At 40.6% G+C, this 20,555-nt stretch overlaps 1 protein-coding gene across 2 annotated transcripts in view; it reads right to left on the bottom strand.

The window, feature by feature from the left end:
- Positions 1-20,555, bottom strand: part of PFKFB1 (6-phosphofructo-2-kinase/fructose-2,6-biphosphatase 1) — a gene marked incomplete at its 5' end in the record, with an annotated part of 81,480 nt that overhangs the window by 24,035 nt on the left and 36,890 nt on the right. For both annotated transcript variants that reach the window (XM_079911595.1, XM_079911596.1), the window contains one exon: positions 3,316-3,441. In XM_079911595.1, the coding sequence (XP_079767721.1) occupies positions 3,316-3,441 (126 nt within the window). The remainder of the gene's footprint in view (positions 1-3,315; positions 3,442-20,555) is intronic.

Genomic DNA, 20,555 nt, shown 5'->3' with positions numbered 1-20,555 from the left:
TTATTGCCTTCTTTAGGCCACACTTTCTCATTTGTAATGGTGAAAAATCAGAGAGGAGGGAAGGAAAGGGGAAAAGAGGGGATAATAGGCAAAGAGGTAATGTAATATTTTCTTCATTCATCCAATAAATAGTTTCTCATGCCTACTTTGTGAATCAGGACATGAGTTCTGGGGTGTCAGAGATGAAACAGATCTGCATGATGGGGCCCCAAGGAGCTCACAGTCTAGCATGTAGGAAAGAGAGTAAACAGTAAATCGGTAAACAGAGAGCTCTCACCCAGTGTGTTAAGTGCTCTGACAGAGCCATGCAAAAGAGCAAGGAGGAAGGAAAGACTAACTAAGCTTGGGGTGATCTCAGATGGTTTCTTAGAAAAAGCAGCATTTGTACCAGTCTTTATAGGAAGGCAGGCCTTTTATTGGCAGTCATGGGGTATGGGAGAGGGGAACAAAGACATTCCAGGTAGAGGAAGAGTTTGAGCAAAGGTATGGCATTGGCAGGAGGCAGAACATGAGACATCCACTGTGACTGAGGCCTGTGAGGCTGTCAGAGACTGACTGTGGAGGGCCTTGAATGATAGGCTAAGGAGCTTGGATTTAAACCTGCAGGCCAAGGGAACCCTTGGTGGCTGTAGATATGGTCATCTTGGCATTTGAAACATGACTCTGAGGGCCTCTGTGCAAGTAGAACAGATGGGAAGCAGGTGCATTAGATCAGAGACCCATCTGACACTGTCCCATGTGCCCCTATGCTCAGCAGAGGCTCCTCAGAGCCTGCAGTCCTACAAGAACTACTCCTTCTTCCCTTCTCTTCTTCCAATGTTCTACTCCTCCCACAGGACACACCCAGCTCAAATACACCCTATCTGGAAGCTTTCACTGCCTTCCAGTAGGTGATTTCCTCTGTGAGGCCCATCAGTATCCTGCTCTGGGATTCTTCAGTGACATGTTGTATTCTTATGCATCCCAGCCAGATGGAGAAATCTTCAAGGACAGGTTGTGAATCTCATCCAGTTTTGCATCTCCAGTGCATAGTATGGGTTTTGGCACATGGAAAACCACTGGGGAACTCTTCACCAGTGAATTAGAGAAAGAGAAAGTGCATGAAGAGAAAGAAGAAATGGGAGAAGGGGAGGAGAATACTTGGAGAGAGGGAGGGAAGGGGGAAGAGAGATAGGGTGTTGGTATGGTCAAGGGAAATAAGAGGAAGAGTGTGGAGGAGAGCACAGGGCCAATGTGGGTTCTTTCTTCTTCCCATCAGTAGCACCAAGTATCAGACCTGCCACAGTGAGTGTCAGGCTTTGGAATCAACCAGATGTGGGTTCATATTCTGGTTCCATCACTTAGTGATCATGTGCCTTTAGACAAGACACGTCACATCTTGGGCATTAATTTCATCAACTGTGGAATGATGATACTAGTTCTTCCTACATGGGTGTTTTAGAACTTAAGAATAGAGTCTGTCATACAGAGTGAAGCAAGTCAGAAAGAGAAAAACAAATACCATATGCTAACACATATATATGGAATCTAAAAAACAAACAAACAAGAAAAGGTTCTGAAGAACCTAGGGGCAGGACAGGAATAAAGACACAGACGTAGAGAATGGACTTGAGGACATGGGGAGGGGGAAGGGGAAGCTGGGACCAAGTGAGAAACTGGCATGTACATATATACACTACCAAATATAAAATAGATAGCTAGTGGGAAGCAGCTGCGTAGCACAGGGAGATCAGCTCTGTGCTTTGTGACCACCTAGAGGGGTGAGATAGGGAGGGTGGGAAGGAGATGAAAGAGGGAGGGGATATGGGGATATATGTATACTTATAACTGATTCACTTTGTTATACAGCAGAAGCTAACACAACATTGTAAAGCAATTATACTCCAATAAAGTTTAAAAACTAGATGTGAGTTCTTTGAGGGCAGGGATCCAACATCCAACAAGGGCCGTGGCACAACTGTGTGCTCAGCAAATAATTACTGACTGAGTGAGCAAGTGATTGCCCAAGAAGAACTGTTTTCCACACTGGGGAGGAGTGCTCCTTTCCACAAGAGACAGAGGCTAAGCACTTGTGTACCAGTGTACCAGTAAAGGAGGAACACAGTCCCAGTAATAATTTTCAGCTAAGTTGATATATGTTAAAAGCATCAATAGTCATTGGGGGATAAATAAAAACTTTTGGTAGACTTTCTTGTATTTACTGATTTTATTCTGAATTACATATGATGTAGGGGATACCCTAACTTTTAGCGTTTAGAGACTCTAAATGTCTTAATTTGGTCCTACTTAAGCAATAGAAATTAACATGATCTAGTCCCCTACCGCAGAGCAGCTCCTGGGGAGAGAGACCCAGACACACAACACACTACAACAACACACTATGTAACTAAGGTTGGCATAGAGGGGTCTGTAGGAAGCATTGGTGTGGGAGCCCAGAGAAACATAGTCTTCCTAGGGGCAACAGAGGAATCAAATAGGAATGGGGATACAGTGTGGGTGATAGAGAAATCAAATGGAGAATAGAAAAATATGATTGCTGAATAAGAGGTAGTAAGCAGAAAAGAGATCACATTGGGGAGAAAGGAAATCTGGAAGTAGGGAGTGAGGGAGGAGGCTGACAGGCAGGGAAGGAGACCCCTCTGGAGGCGGAAAGAGGCAGGATCACTTCCGGCTGGGGAGGGGGAGCAAATAGGCTCAGACCTAAGGAGAGGCTTGGAGAGAGTGGACGCCTTCTGGACAGGAGAGGTGAGCTAAAGTGCCCTGCTTTACTGAAGACCTTGTGGGGGACTCCAGGCTGGGGCTTTGAGGTGCTTGACTCCACACACCCCTAAAATTTAAAGAAAACCTTAAGGTTGTGAAGAAATGGTAATGCTAAGAAGAATCGTATTTTTGGTGTAGAAGTAATAATAAAGGTGATAAAAGTAGTATGTTACTCATAGGGTTTTTTTCAGGTCTTACAAAAATCGTGCTCCTTGAAAACAGATATTTAATCTTTGTAGTTTTCTTATGCTTAGCAGCTATCACGGGATTGGGCACAGATTACGTACTTAAGAAATTGTAAAAATTTATGAGGTTAGTGGTGGTGGTGGTGGTGGTGGTGGTGCTATAGTAGTAGTAGTAGTAGTAGCAGTAGTAGTAGTAGTAGTTGTAGTAGAGCAGCAGCAGCAGCAGTAATAGTATTAGTCCTAATACTGTTAATAATGTTTTGAGACATTCCTTTACTCGTGGTTTTGCCCTTTTGAGGTCAGCTACCTTACTGTATTTTCCATAATTGGCCTATAGAGGGCTGTAGAACAAAGGCTTTCAGGGACATACCTTTAGTTGGTGTTCCTATCCAGTTGAGATATCGTGTGAGCTTCGTGGAGATGTAGGTCTTTCCTCGAGCTGGTAAACCCACCATTATCACCATCGTGGGGGAATTTGTAAACTGGGGTATGGATGCTGGAAGACAAACAGAACCTCAAATCTTATCCCCAGGTTCACATGATATTCTGGTATCAACTCAGAGCTGTAGAATTGGAATGAGCATCTCGCCCACCATTAGAACAAGGAAAACAAAAACTGGAAAATTGCAAATTGTCCTCTATTGAATTCATGAGAAAACTGAGATTGCAATGCTAAAAGCTAACCCAAAATCTGTAGACATAGGCATCTACAGGGAACAACAGGGCCCAGGTACTTGCTTATCTTTTGCAGATACTACTGAATAATATGTAGTCATAAGAAGATAACAGCTAAAATTTGTTAATGAATTGCTAAAAGTTGGTTGTGTGTTAGTGTGAGAATGTGAAACCCCTGGGGGCTGTAGACATAGGTGGTTTTGAATCCTCTTGCAGACTTTCCCCCTAAGAAGTCCACCAGGTGCTGGCAGGGAAGAATAAGAATCCGGAGAAAGATATTCTATAGTTCTGGTTTGGGGGAGGGAAACAGAACAGCATCCATTGCTGAAACTGTGCCCAAAGCATTCTGCCTTTATACACTGCAGAGCAAAGGCCTTAACCTTCACAGGGAAAGGTAATAAAACTGTAGTCTGAGCACACTGGTGGAAATTCATTGCAGCTAGCAGAGAGGAATACCCAACACCACTAAAACTCTGCCCAGACCAATCTACTCTATCTCCCCTAGGGAAAACAAGCCTTGCTCTGCAGAAGGAATGGCAATAGGAACTGAGGGCACAGGTGGAAACTCACCACCACAGGTGAAGGAGAAAATTTGAAAAAATGCTATAACCCAGGAGGGATAGGAATATGTGCTAGGCTCACAGTTATATTTAGAGGAGGGGCAGGAACATTTGGGAAAGTCACACCTCTATGACTCAGGATAAGCCTGCCTAAGACTGAGACTTAATCAAAATAACATAGTATGTCCCTAGTCCCCTATTCTCCACTACAAGGCTAAAATAAATCAAGTAAAATAATAGCAGACTTTATTTTTAAAGAATGCAAGAGGTAAGTTACCTCCAGAGAGCAGCACAAAGGGAAGAATCAAGGAAAGAAAAAAACATAGTCTGAAGAGACAAAAAAATCATCAGGACAAGACTTAGTTATGACACATTTTGGAATTTCCAACAGACAACTTAAAATAGCTGTGATTAATATGATTAAGTACTTTTCTATATTGAAAAAGGTAGACAACATGCAAGATAAGATAGCAGCAAGGGATAAAATGTATAAGAAAGAATCATATGTAAATACAAGAGAAAAAACACATTAACAGATCTGAAGAATGCCTTCAGTGTGCTTATTAGTGAACTAGACACAGCTGAGGAATAAGCAAAATTGAAGCTAGAACAATAGAAATTACACAAACTGAAATGCAGAGAAAAAATAAAGAGTAAAAAAAGAAAACAGAACAAAACATCCAAGAGCTTTGGGACACTATCAAATTAGAATACTAGAAGGAGAAGAGAGAGAGAATGGAGAAAAAAATATTTGAATAAATAATTGCTGAAATTTTTCATAATTAGCAATTGATATAAACCCCAGATCCAAGTATCTCAGAGAACACAAAGCAGGGTAAATAAAATTTGTAAAAGAGCCACATCACACCCAGACATATCAAATTCAAACTGCAGAAAAACAGGCAAAATAAAATATTGAAGGCAGTCAGGGAAAAAGGGTGGACGGAACACCTTACATACAGAAGAACAAGAATAATTACACAAGACTTCGTACCAGAGTCACATAAGCCAAAAATAGTGGAATGGAACCTTTAACATACTGAAAGTAAAAACCCTGCCAATCCAAATCTAAATTCAGCAAAAATGTCCTTCAAAAATAAAGGCAACCTCCTTCCCACCCTCCCTCCCTCCGTCCTTTCTTTCTTTCCTTTCTTTCTTTCTTTCTTTCCTTCTTTCTTTCTACTTCTACTAATTCTTTCTTTCTACATTTTCTCCCTTTTATTCTGAGCAGTGTGGATGAAAGGCTCTTGGTGCTGCAGCCAGGAGTCAGTGCTGTGCTTCTGAGGTGAGAGAGCCAGCTTCAGGACACTGGTCCACAAGAGACCTCCCAGCTCCACGTAATATCAAACAATGAAAATCACACAGAGATCTCCATCTCAACACCAACACACAGCTACACTCAACAACCAGCAAGCTACAGTACTGGACACGCTATGCCAAACAACAAGCAAGACAGGAACACAACCCCACCAATCAGCAGAGATGCTGCCTAAAATCATAATAAGTCCACAGACACCCCAAAACACACCACCAGATGTGGAACTGCTCACCGGAAAGCCACGATCCAGCCTCATCCACCAGAACACAGGAACTAGTACCCTCCACCAGGAAGCCTACACAACCCACTGAACCAAACTTAGCCACTGGGGACAGAAACCAAAAACAATGGGAACTACGAACCTGCAGCCTGCTAAAAGGAGACCCCAAACACAGTAAGATAAGCAAAATGAGAAGACAGAAATACACACAGCAGATGAAGGACCAATATAAAAACCCACCAGACCTAACAAATGAAGAGGAAATAGGCAGTCTACCTGAAAAAGAATTCAGAATAATGATAGTAAAGATGATCCAAAATCTTGGAAATAGAATAGAGAAAATGCAAGAAACATTTAACAAGTACCTAGAAGAACTAAAGATGAAACAAACAATGATGAACAACACAATAAATGAAACTAAAAATACTCTAGATGGGATCAATAGCAGAATAACTGAGGCAGAAGAACGGATAAGTGAACCTGGAGGATAAAATGGTGGAAATAGCTACTGCAGAGCAGAATAAAGAAGAAAGAATGAAAGAACTGAGGACAGTCTCAGAGACCTCTGGAACAAAATTAAACACACCAACATTCGAATTATAGGGGTTCCAGAAGAAGAAGAGAAAAAGAAAGGGACTGAGAAAATATTTGAAGAGATTATAGTTGAAAACTTCCCTAATATGGGAAAGGAAATACTTAATCAAGTCCAGGAAGAACAGAGAGTCCCATACAGGATAAATCCAAGGACAAATATGCAAAGAAACATATTAATCAAACTGTCAAAAATTAAATACAAAGAAAACATATTAAAAGCAGCAAGGGAAAAACAACAAATAACACACAGGGGAATCCCCATAAGGTTAACAGCTGATCGTTCAGCAGAAACTCCACAAGCCAGAAGGGACTGGCAGGACATATTTAAAGTGATGAAGGAGGAAAACCTGCAACTAAGATTACTCTACCCAGCAAGGATCTCATTCAGATTTGATAGCGAGATTAAAATCTTTACAACAAGCAAAAGCTGAGAGAGTTCAGCACCACCAAACCAGCTTTACAACAAATGCTAAAGGAACTTCTCTAGGCAAGAAACACAAGAGAAGGAAAAGACCTACAATAACGAACTCAAAATAATTAAGAAAATGGGAATAGGAACATACATTTCGATAATTACCTTAAATGTAAATGGATGAAATGCTCCCACCAAAAGACACAGATTGGCTGAATGGATACAAAAACAAGACCCATATATATGCTGTCTACAAGAGACCCACTTCAGACCTAGAGACACATACAGACTGAAAGTAAGGGGATGGAAAAAGATATACCATGCAAATGCAAACCCAAAGAAATCTGGAGTAGCACTTCTCATATCAGACAAAATAGACTTTAAAATAAAGACAATTAGAAGACACAAAGGAGGACACTACATAATGATGAAGGGATCCATCCAAGAAGAAGATATAACAATTGTATATATTTATGCACCCAACATAAGAGCACCTCAATACATAAGGCAAATACTAACAGCCATAAAAGGGGCAACCGACAGTAACATATTCATAGTAGGGGACTTTAACACCCCACTTTCACCCATGGACAGATCATCCAAAATGAAAATAAGTAAGGAAACACAAGATTTAAATGATACATTAAACAAGATGGACTTAATTGATAATTATAGGACACTCCATCCAAAAACAACACAATACACATTTTTCTCAAGTGCTCATGGAACATTCTCCAGGATAGATCATACCTCAGATCACAAATCTAGCCTTGGTAAATTTAAGAAAATTGAAATTGTATCAAGTATCTTTTCCAACCACAACGCTATGAGACTAGATATCAATTACAGGAAAAGACCTGTAAAAACTACAAACACATGGAGCTAAACAATAACCTAATTAATAACGAAGTGATCACTGAAGAAATCAAAGAGGAAATCAAAAAATACATAGAAACAAATGACAATGGAGACACGACGACCCCAAACCTATGGGATGCAGCAAAAGCAGTTCTAAGAGGGAAGTTTATAGCAATAAAATGCTACCTTAAGAAACAGGAAACATCTTGAATAAACAACCTAACCTTGTACCTAAAGCAACTAAAGAAAGAACAACAAAAAAACCCCAAACTTAGAAGAAGGAAAGAAATCATAAAAATCAGATCAGAAATAAATGAAAAAGAAATGAAGGAAACGATAACAAAGATCAACAAAACTAAAAGCTGGTTCTTTGAGAAGATAAACAAAATTGATAAATCATTAGCCAGACTCTTCAAGAACAAAAGGAAGAAGACTCAACTCAATGGAATTAGAAATGAAAAAGGAGAAGTAACAACTGACACTGCAAAAATACAAAAGATCATGAGACATTAATACAAGCAACTCTATGCCAATAAAATGGACAAGCTGGAAGAAATGGACAAATTCTTCGAAATGGACACCCTGCCAATACTGAACCAGGAAGAAATGGATAATATGAACAGACCAATCACAAGCATTGAAATTGAAACTGTGATTAAAAATCTTCCAAAAAAAAAATCTTCCAACAAACAAAAGCCCAGGACCAGGTGGCCTCACAGGTGAATTCTATCAAACATTTAGAGAACAGATAACACCTACTCTTCTCAAACACTTCCAAAATATAGCAGAGAGAGAAGCACTCCCAAACTCATTCTACGAGGCCACCATCACCTTGATACCAAAACCAGACAAGAATGTCACAAACACGGAAAACTACAGGCCGATATCACTGATGAACATAGATGCAAAAATCCTCAACAAAATACTAGCAAACAGAATCCAACAGCACATTAAAAGGATCATACACCATGATCAAGTGGGGTTTATTCCAGGAATGCAAGGATTCTTCAATATACGCAAATCAATCAATGTGGTAAACCATATTAACAAACTGAGGGAGAAAAACGATATGATCATCTCAATAGATGCAGAGAAAGCTTTTGACAAAATTCAACACCCATTTATGATAAAAACCCTGCAGAAAGTAGGCATAGAGGGAACTTTCCTCAACATAATAAAGGTCATATATGACAAACCCACAGCCAACATCATCCTCAACAGTGAAAACCTGAAAGCATTTCCACTAAGATCAGGAACAAGACAAGGTTGCCCACTCCAACCACTCTTATTCAACATAGTTTTGGAAGTTTTAGCCACAGCAATCAGAGAAGGAAAGGAAATAAAAGGAATCCAAATCAGAAAAGAAGAAGTAAAGCTGTCACTGTTTGCAGATGACATGATACTACACATAGAGAATCCTAAAGATGCTACCAGAAAACTACTAGAGCTAATCAATGAATTTGGTAAAGTAGCCGGATACAAAATTAATGCACAGAAATTTCTGGCATTTCTATCCACTAATGATGAAAAATCTGAAAGTGAAATCAAGAAAACACTCCCATTTACCAGTGCAACAAAAAGAATAAAATATCTAGGAATAAACCTACCTAAGGAGACAAAAGACCTGTATGCAGAAAATTATAAGACACTGATGAAAGAAATTAAAGATGATACAAATAGATGGAGAGATATACCATGTTATTGGATTGGAAGAATCAACATTGTGAAAATGACTCTACTACCCAAAGCAATCTATAGATTCAATGCAATCCCTATCAAACTACCACTGGCATTTTTCACAGAACTAGAACAAAAAATTTCACAACTTGTATGGAAGCACAAAAGACCCCAAATAGCCAAAGCAATCTTGAGAACGAAAAAAGGAGCTGGAGGAATCAGGCTCCTTGTCTTCAGACTATACTACAAAGGTACAGTAGTCAAGACAGTATGGTACTGGCACAGAAACAGAAAGATAGACAAATGGAACAGGATAGAAAGCCCAGAGGCAAACCCACGCACATATGGTCACCTTATCTTTGATAAAGGAGGTAGGAATGTACAGTGGAGAAAGGACAGCCTCTTCAATAAGTGGTGCTGGGAAAACTGGACAGCTACATGTAGAAGTATGAGATTAGATCACTCCCTAACACCATACACAAAAATAAGCTCAAAATGGATTAAAGACCTAAATATAAGGCCAGAAACCATCAAATTCTTAGAGGAAAATATAGGCAGAACACTCTATGACATAAATCACAGCAAGATCCTTTTTGACCCACCTCCTAGGGAAATGGAAATAAAAACAAAAATACACAAATGGGACCTAATGAAACTTCAAAGCTTTTGCACAGCAAAGGAAACCATAAACAAGACCAAAAGACAACCCTCAGATTGGGAGAAAATGTTTGCAAATGAAGCAACTGACAAAGGATTAATCTCCAAAATTTATAAGCAGCTCATGCAGCTCAATAAAAAACAACATACAACCCAATACAAAAATGGGCAGAAGAACTAAATAGACATTTCTCCAAAGAAGATATACAGACTGCCAACAAACACATGAAAGAATGTTCAACATCATTAATCATTAGAGAAATGCAAATCAAAACTACAATGAGATATCATCTCACAGCAGTCAGAATGGCCATCATCAAAAAATCTAGAAACAGGGCTTCCCTGGTGGCGCAGTGGTTGAGAGTCCGCCTGCCGATGCAGGGGACGTGGGTTCGTGACCCATCCTGGGAAGATCCCACATGCCGTGGAGTGGCTGGCTGGGCCCGTGAGCCATGGCCGCTGAACCCGCGCGTCTTGAGCCTGTGCTCGGCAATGGGAGAGGCCACAACAGTAAGAGGCCCGCGTACCACCAAAAAAAAAAAAATCTAGAAACAATAAATGCTGGAGAGGGTGTGGAGAAAAGGGAACACTCTTGCACTGCTGGTGGGAATGTAAATTGATACAGCCACTATGGAGAACAGTATGGAGGTTCCTTAAAAACCTACAAATAGTACTACCATATATCCCACTCCTGGGCATATACCCTGAGAAAACCATAAATCAAAAAGTGTCATGTACCAAAATGTTCATTGCAGCTCTATTTACAATAGCCCAGAGATGGAAACAACCTAAGTGTCCATCATCAGATGAATGGATAAAGAAGATGTGGCACATATATACAATGGAATATTAGTCAGCCATAAAAAGAAATGAAACTGAGTTATTTGTAATGAGGTGAATAGACCTAGAGTCTGTCATACAGAGTGAAGTAAGTCAGAAAGAGAAAGACCAATACCGTATGCTAACACATATATATGGAATTTAAGAAAAAGAAAATGTCATGGAGAATCTAGGGGTAAAACAGGCATAAAGACACAGACCTACTAGAGAATGGACTTGAGGATATGGGGAGGGGGGATGCGTAAATTGTGACACAGCTAGAGAGAGGCATGGACATATATACACTACCAAACATAAGGTAGATAGCTAGTGGGAAGCAGCCGCATAGCGCAGGGAGGTCAGCTCGGTCCTTTGTGACTGCCTGGAGGAGTGGGATAGGGAGGGTGAGAGGGAGGGAGACGCAAGAGGGAAGGGATATGGGAATATATGTATATGTATAACTGATTCACTTTGTTATAAAGCAGAAACTAACACACAGTTGTAAAGCAATCATAGTCAAATAAAGATGTAAAAAAAACTCTAAATAAAAAAAATAAAGGCAAAATAGACTTTTTTTCAAACAAAAATGGGAAATTCATCAACAGCAGATGTGTCTTATAAGAAATATTAAAGGACATTATTTACGCAGAAGGGATATGATATAGGTCAGAAATTGGATCTACATAATTTAAGTGAGAGCATTGGGAAAGGAATACGTGAAGGCAAAATATATCTTTTTATTTTCCATATTCTTAATTGTTCTAAAAATTAACTGACTGATGTGGAGAAAAGGGAACCCTCGTACACTGTTGTTAGGATTGTAAACTGGTTCAGCCACTATGAAAACAGTGAGGGTTTCCTCAAGAAGTTAAAGCTAGAACTACCATATGATCCAGCAATTCCACTTTTTGGTATTTATCTGAAGAAAACAAAAAACAGTAATCACAAAAGATATATGTACTCCCCTGTTCGTTGAAGCATTAATTACAATAGCCAAGATATGGAAGCAATCTAAGTGTCCATCAATAGATGAATGGATAAAGAAGATCTGTTTTATATATATATATATATATATATATATATATATATATATATATAATTTATATTATATGTATACACACACAGTGGAATATTATTCAGCCATAAAAAATGAAATCTTTACCTTTGTGACCTCATGGATGGATCTACATTGTATTATGTGAAGTGAAATAAGTCAGACAGAGAAAGACAAATACCATATGTTCTCACTTATATGCAAAATCCAAAAAATAAAAAAAAGTCAAACAAAAAATGAAAACAGACCCATAGATGCAGAGAAAAAATGGATGGTTGGGGGTGAATAGATAAAGAGGATTGAGAGGTACAAACCTCCAGTTATAAAATAAATAAGCCACAGGGATGTAATATGCAGCATAAGGAATATGGTTGATAATATTGTAATAATAATAACTTTGTATGGGGACAGATGGTTACTAGACTTATCATGGTGATCATTTCATAATATATGCAAATGTTAAGTCATTATGTAGTAAACCTGAAACATAATATTGTATCTCAACTATATTTCCAATTAAAACAACCCAACTGTTTAAAGCAATAATAGTAACAATGTATTGAGTGTTTATAGCAAATGTAAAAATTAAATGATTACAATGGTGACACAAGGGAAGGGAGTAAGATTGGGAATATTCTTTTGTAAGGTACTTGGACTACATGCAAAACAATATAGTGTTATTTGAAGATGAACCCAATTATTTTAAACTGTACATTGTAAACCCTAGGGAACCACTAAATTTTTTTAAAGATATATAAATTATAAGGAAATAGAGGAGATAAAATGGGATCATAAAAATACTCAAATAAAATAAGAAAAGTCAAAAGAGAGAGAAAGAGAACAAAGAACAAATGCAATGAATAGAAAAACAGCAAGATGGCAGATTTTAATCCAACTGTATTAAAAATCACTTTGAATGTGAATTTTCTAAACACACCAGTTAAAAGACAGAGATTGTCAGAGTGGACAAAAAAGCAAGAATCAACTAGAAGCCATCTACAAAACACATGCAGCTGGGTCCAGTTCTGGGACCTTCTTTTATCTCTCACTAACTAACTCGAATATAAAACCTTGATAGAATTCATGAACACCTATTTGAAAACTGAAAAGTAAATATAGGCAGATGGATTGAGAAAAGATCAGAGTTTGAAATACCACCTAAATGGTTGAGTTCAACATTATTTTTTTCCCTCCAGAATCCTAAGCCTGAATTGGACATGATATGAAACCCAGAGGTGAGCATTGTTTAACAGTCAGAGGGCAATACAGGAAAAGCCTTGATGTTATGGCTTAAGGAGTGGAAAAGAGAACTCCTAAATGTGAGAATGTGAGACATTCCTAGGATTTTATTTACTCTACTTCTGTTTTGGTCCCACAGTGGGAGTAGTGACAGCAAAAGTAGTCCAGAAGCAAGAGTGGTCCATAAAGGGAACTGCCAGTAATCAAAAATCTCAGGGATAAGGTCCTTTCTCTAGGTGGAGCCATGGCGTCAAGGGGACAAAACTAAACTTCATACTAATTTTTCCTCTCTCTCTCCTGCAACTTGTTTCTGGGAGTGATACTACCAAGAAAGTGGGTGGTTTCTGAACAGAGGACAGAAAATGGGAGCCTAGAGAAATGGAAAGTACTGAAAAACTACGGGAGAGGGAACAGTTTAGAAAAGAAATTACGAAAAGTGGTTTTGAACTGCTGGGCTCACGTTTGATCTGTGAGTGCTTTGATGTGACCCTAATCAGCCTACCCAAGATTTGGAAAGTGAATCATCCCAAGTTCCACACTGACCACTAGGTTATGCACACACCGTACTGGTCTAAACAGTACTATGAAAGTTTCAAAAATGTTCAAAAAATTAGAACCCCAATACACAGAAGGGTAAAACAAAAACATCAACCTCCATAGGATAAAAATAATACTCTTGGTCTTAAATGATATTTACAATGTCCACAATACAAACTAAAATCAATCAAGATACAAATAACTATGAAATCTCAACTCACATGAAAAAAGACCATCAACAGACATGAAATCATGAGATGACACAGACGATGGAATTGTCTAAAATTATCTATTATAAAAATTCTTGAATGAGAGACCAGATCAAGATGGCAGGGCAGTAGAATATGAATCTCACCTCCTCCCACAAATACATCAAAAATATACCTTCACGTGGAATGATTCTCACAGAATATCTACCGAACGCTGGCAGACTCAGACCTCAGACTCCTGAAAGGGCAAGAAAATCTCCATGTAACAGGGTAGGACAAAAGAAGAAAGAGAAAAAGAAAGAGGGAAAGAAATTGGGGCAGGACCTGAACACCTGGGAGAGAGCTGTGAAAGACAGAAAGGTCCCACACCCTGGGAAGTCCCCTTACCTGCAGGGAAATCAGCCAGGACAGAGGGAAAGCTTCAGAGCCTTGGAGGAGAGTGCAGCAGCTAGTTTGAAGCAGCCAGAACAGACAGAAACCTGCACAGACAGTATCAGAGCTACCTTGTCACATTATCCCGGGGTGCAGAGACAACAGAGGGAACACTGCGCAGTGAGAACCCAAAGAGGTATGAGCCAGGCAGAATTGGATGGTTCAACTGCAGGGATTCATTGATCTGCATTCACTAGTGCCTTCAACTACTCTCTAGGATATTTTCCATGATATCTTTCCTTTTCATGAAATGGGCCAGAAAATGTATGCTGTGGAGAACCAAAAGAAGTGGTGAAGAGCAAGGGGTGTCACTGAACCTGGTAATGAGAACTCAGTGAACTGCTCGTCTGTTCCTCTCCCTCCAGAAAGCTGTACCTTAGAATTGTGTGAAATCACCTGTTCATACTTCAGGGTTCTTCCATAAAAGAAGATTGGTTATGGGGGTTGGAGACAAGATGGTGGAGTAGAAGGACTTGAGCTCACCACCTCTCACAGAAACACCAAAATCACAACTAACTGCTGAACAACCATTAACAAAAAAGATAGGAACCTACCAAAAAAGATATTCTACATCCAAAGACAAAGAAGAAGCCACAAAAAGATGGTAGGAGAGGCACATTTGCAATGCAGTCAAATCCCATACCCACCAGGTGGGTGACCCACAAACTGGAACAAAACTATATTGCAGAGATTCTCCCACAGGAGTGAGAGTTCTGAGCCCTGCATCAAGCTTACAAGTCTGGGGGTCTGGCATTGGGAGGAGGAGCCCCCAGAGCATTTAGCTGTGAAGGCCAGTGGGGTTTGATCACAAGAACTCCACAGGACTGGTGGAAACAGAAACTATACTCTTAGAGGGTGCACACTAGTTCTCATGTGCCCCAGAACCCAGGGAAAAGCAGTGACTTCAGAGAGGAGCCTGGTTCAGACCTACATGCTGGCCTTTGAAGGTCTCCTGGGAAGTTATGGGGTGGCTGAAGCTCACTGTGGGAAAAAGAACAGTGCAGGCAGAGACTCTGGGGAGTATTCATTGGCATGAGCTCTCCTGGAAGCTGCCATTTTCGCAGCAAGACCTGGCTCTACCCAACATCCTGTAGGCTACAGAGCTGGGAGGCCTCAGGCCAAACAACCAACAGGGCAGTAACACAGCTCCACCCATCAGCAGACAGGCTGCCTAAAGTCTTCCTGAGCCTACAGCCACCTCTAAACACACCACTTGCCACAGCCCTGTCCACCTGAGGGACAAGATCCAGCCCCAACCAACAGTGGTCAGGCACTAGTCCCTCCCACCAGGAAGCCTGCACAAGCCTCTAGACAAGCCTTACCCAGCAGGACGCAGACACCAGAAGCAAAAGAAATGACAATCCTGCAGCCTGCAGAACAGAGACCACAAACACAGAAAATTAGACAAAATGAGACAGCAGAGGAATATGTTCCTGATGAAAGAACAAGATAAAACCCCAGGGACTTCTGGGAAGATGGCAGAAGAGTGAGATGCGGAGATCACCTTCCTCCCCACAGATACACCAGAAATACATCTACACGTGGAACAACTCCTACAGAACACCTACTGAACGCTGGCAGAAGACCTCAGACCTCCCAAAAGGCAAGAAACCCCCCACGTACCTGGGTAGGACAAAAGAAAAAAGAATAAACAGAGACAAAAGGATAGGGACGGGTCCTGCACCAGCGGGAGGGAGCTGTGAAGGAGGAAAAGTATCCACACACTAGGAAGCCCCTTCGCGGGCAGAGACTGCGGGTGGTGGAGGGGGGGAGCTTCGGAGCCGCGGAGGAGAGCACAGCAACAGGGGTGCGGAGGGCAAAGTGGAGAGATTCCAGCACAGAGGATCAGGGCCGACCGGCACTCACCAGCCGAGAGGCTTGTCTGCTCACCCACCGGGGCGGGCGGGGCTGGGAGCTGAGGCTCAGGCTTCGGTCAGAGCGCAGGGAGAGGACTGGTGTTGGCAGCGTGAACACAGCCTGCAGGGCGTTAGTGCACCGCGGCTAGCCGGGAGGGAGTCCGGGGAAAAGTCTGGACCTGCCGAAGAGGCAAGAGACTTTTTCTTCCCTCTTTATTTCCTGGTGCGCGAAGAGAGGGGATTAAGAACGCTGCTTAAAGAAGCTCCAGAGACGCGCGCGAGCCGCGGCTAAAAGTGCGGACCCCAGAGACAGACATGAGATGCTAAGGCCGCTGCTGCCGCCAACAAGAAGCCTGTGTGTGAACACAGGTCACTATCCACACCCCGCTTCTGGCGAGCCTGTGCAGCCCACCACTGCCAGAGTCACGGGTTCCAGGGACAACTCCCCCGGGAGAACGCACAGCACGCCTCAGGCTGGTGCAACGTCACTCCAGCCTCTGCCGCCGCAGGCTCGCCCTGCACTCCGTGCCCCTCCCTACCCCCCCGGCCTGAGTGAGCCAGAGTCCCAGAAACAGCTCCTCCTTTAACTCCGTCCTGTCTGAGCAAAGAACAGATGCCCTCCGGCGACCTACATGCAGAGGCGGGCCGAATCCAAAGCGGAGCCCCGGGAGCTGTGAGAACAAAGAAGAGAAAGGGAAATCTCTCCCAGCAGCCACAGAAGCAGCGGATTAAAGCTCCACAATCAACTTGATGTACCTGCATCTGTGGAATACATGAATAGACAACGAATCATCCCAAATTAAGGAGGTGGACTTTGAGAGCAAGATTTATTATTCTTTCCCCTTTTCCTTTTTTTGTGTGTATGTGTATGCTACTGTGTGAGATTTTGTCTGTAGAGCTTTGCTTCCACCATTTGTCTGAGGGTTCTATCCGTTCTGTTTTTTTTCTTAATAATTACTTTTTATTTTAATAACCTTATTTTATTTTACTTTATCTTCGTTCTTTCTTTCCTTCCTTCCATCCTTTGGACCACGAATCATCCCAAATTGAGGAGGTGGACTTTGAGAGCAAGATTTATGATTTTTTCCTCTTTTCCTCTTTTTCTGAGTGTGTATGTGTATGATTCTGCGTGAGATTTTGTCTGTATAGCTTTGCTTCCACCATTTGTTCTGGATTCTATCCATCCACTTTTTGTTTTTTTTCCCTCTTAATAATTATTTTTTTATTTTAATAACTTCATTATATTTTATCATACTTTATTTTACTTTGTCTTCTTTCTTTTTTTCCTTCCTTCCCTCCTTCCTTCCTTGCTCCCGCCCTCCCTCCCTCGCTCCTTTCTTTCTTTCTTTCTACTTCTACTAATTCTTTCTTTCTACTTTTTCTCCCTTTTCTTCTGAGCCGTGTGGATGAAAGGCTCTTGGTGCTGCAGCCAGGAGTTAGTGCTGTGCCTCTGAGGTGGGAAAGCCAACTTCAGGACACTGGTCCACAAGAGGCCTCCCAGCTGCACATAATATCAAACGGTGAAAATCTCCCAGAGATCTCCATCTCAACACCAGGACCCAGCTTCACTCAACGACCAGCAAGCTACAGTGCTGGACATCCTATGCCAAACAACTAGCAAGACAGGAACACAACCCCACCCATTAGCAGAGAGGCTGCCCCAAATCATATAAGTCTACAGACACCCCAAAACACACCACCAGACGTGGACCTGCCCACCAGAAAGACAAGATCCAGCCTCATCCACCAGAACACAGGCACTAGTACCCTCCACCAGGAAGCCTACACAACCCACTGAACCAACCTTAGCCACTGGGGACAGACACCAAAAACAACAGGAACTACAAACCTTCAGCCTGCAAAAAGGAGACCCCAAACACAGTAAGATAAGCAAAATGAAAAGACAGAAAAACACACAGCAGATGAAGGAGCAAGATAAAAACCCACCAGACCTAACAAATGAAGAGGAAATAGGCAGTCTACCTGAAAAAGAATTCAGAATAATGATAGTAAAGATGATCCAAGATCTTGGAAATAGAATAGAGAAAATGCAAGAAACATTTAACAAGTACCTAGAAGAACTAAAGATGAAACAAACAATGATGAACAACACAATAAATGAAACTAAAAATACTCTAGATGGGATCAATAGCAGAATAACTGAGGCAGAAGAACGGATAAGTGACCTGGAGGATAAAATGGTGAAAATAACTACTGCAGAGCAGAATAAAGAAGAAAGAATGAAAGGAACTGAGGACAGTCTCAGAGACCTCTAGGACAACATTAAACGCACCAACATTCGAATTATAGGGGTTCCAGAAGAAGAAGAGAAAAAGAAAGGGACTGAGAAAATATTTGAAGAGATTATAGTTGAAAACTTTCCTAATATGGGAAAGGAAACAGTTAATCCAGTCCAGGAAGCACAGAGAGTCCCATACAGGATAAATCCAAGGAGAAATACGCCAAGACACATATTAATCAAACTGTCAAAAATGAAATACAAAGAAAACATATTAAAAGCAGCAAGGGAAAAACAACAAATAACACACAGGGGAATCCCCATAAGGTTAACAGCTGATCTTTCAGCAGAAACTCTGCAAGCCAGAAGGGGCTGGCAGGACATATTTAAAGTGATGAAGGAGAAAAACCTACAACCAAGATTGCTTTACCAAGCAAGGATCTCTTTCAGACTTGATGGAGAAATTAAAACCTTTACAGACAAGCAAAAGCTGAGAGAGTTCTGCACCACCAAACCAGCTCTACAACAACTGCTAAAGGAACTTCTCTAGGCAAGAAACACAAGAGAAGGAAAAGACCTACCATAACGAACCCAAAACAATTAAGAAAATGGGAATGGGAACATACATATCAATAATTACCTTAAATGTAAATGGACTAAATGCTCCCACCAAAACACACAGATTGGCTGAATGGATACAAAAACAAGACCCATATATATGCTGTCTACAAGAGACCCACTTCAGACCTAGAGACACATAGAGACTGAAAGTAAGGGGATGGAAAAAGGTATTTCATGCAAATGGGAACCAAAAGAAAGCTGGAGTAGCAATTCTCATATCAGACAAAATAGACTTTAACATAAAGACTATTAGAACAGATAAAGAAGGACACTACATAATGATCAAGAAATCAATCCAAGAAGAAGATATAACAATTGTAAATATTTATGCACCCAACATAGGAGCACCTCAATACATAAGGCAAATACTAACAGCCATAAAAGGGGAAATCGATAGTAACACGTTCATAGTAGGGGACTTTAACACCCCACTTTCACCCATGGACAGATCATCCAAAATGAAAATAAATAAGGAAACACAAGCTTTGAATGATACCTTAAACAAGATGGACTTAATTGATATTTATAGGACATTCCATCCAAAAACAACAGAATACACATTTTTCTCAAGTGCTTATGGAACATTCTCCAGGATAGATTATATCTTGGGTCACAAATCAAGCCTTGGTAAATTTAAGAAAATTGAAATTGTATCAAGTATCTTTTCCAACCACAATGCTATGAGACTATATATCAATTACAGGAAAAGATCTGTAAAAAATACAAACACATGGAGGCTAAACAATACACTACTTAATAACGAAGTGATCACTGAAGAAATCAAAGAAGAAATCAAAAAATACCTAGAAACAAATGACAATGGAGACACGACGGCTCAAAATCTATGGGATGCAGCAAAAGCAGTTCTAAGAGGGAAGTTTATAGCAATAAAATGCTACCTTAAGAAACAGGAAACATCTTGAATAAACAACCTAACCTTGCACCTAAAGCAATAAGAGAAAGAAGAACAAAAAAAAAAACAAAAGTTAGCAGAAGGAAAGAAATCATAAAAATCAGATCAGAAATAAATGAAAAAGAAATGAAGGAAACAATAGCAAAGATCAATAAAACTAAAAGCTGGTTCTTTGAAAGGATAAACAATATTGATAAACCATTAGCCAGACTCATCAAGAAAAAAAGGGAGATGACTGAAATCAATAGAATTAGAAATGAAAAAGGAGAAGTAACAACTGACACTGCAGAAATACAGAAGATCATGAGAGATTACTACAAGCAACTATATCCTGATAAAATGGACAACCTGGAAGAAATGGACAAATTCTTAGAAATGCAGAACCTTCTGAGACTGAATCAGGAAGAAATAGAAAATAAGAACAGACCAATCACAAGCACTGAAATTGAAACTGTGATTAAAAATCTTCCAACAAACAACAGCCCAGGACCAGATGGCTTCACAGGCGAATTCTATCAAACATTTAGAGAAGAGCTAACACCTATCCTTCTCAAACTCTTCCAAAATATAGCAGAGGGAGGAACACTCCCCAAGTCATTCTACGATGTCACCATCATCCTGATAGCAAAACCAGATGAGGATGTCACAAAGAAAGAAAACTACAGGCCAATATCACTGATGAACATAGATGCAAAAATCCTCAACAAAATACTAGCAAAC

The sequence above is a fragment of the Stenella coeruleoalba genome (genome assembly GCF_951394435.1).
Source record: "Stenella coeruleoalba genome assembly, chromosome: X".
NCBI classification, from domain to species: domain Eukaryota; kingdom Metazoa; phylum Chordata; class Mammalia; order Artiodactyla; family Delphinidae; genus Stenella; species Stenella coeruleoalba.
The sequence above is the reverse complement of the archived record's forward strand: the minus strand, read 5'-3'. Positions and strand labels throughout refer to the sequence as shown.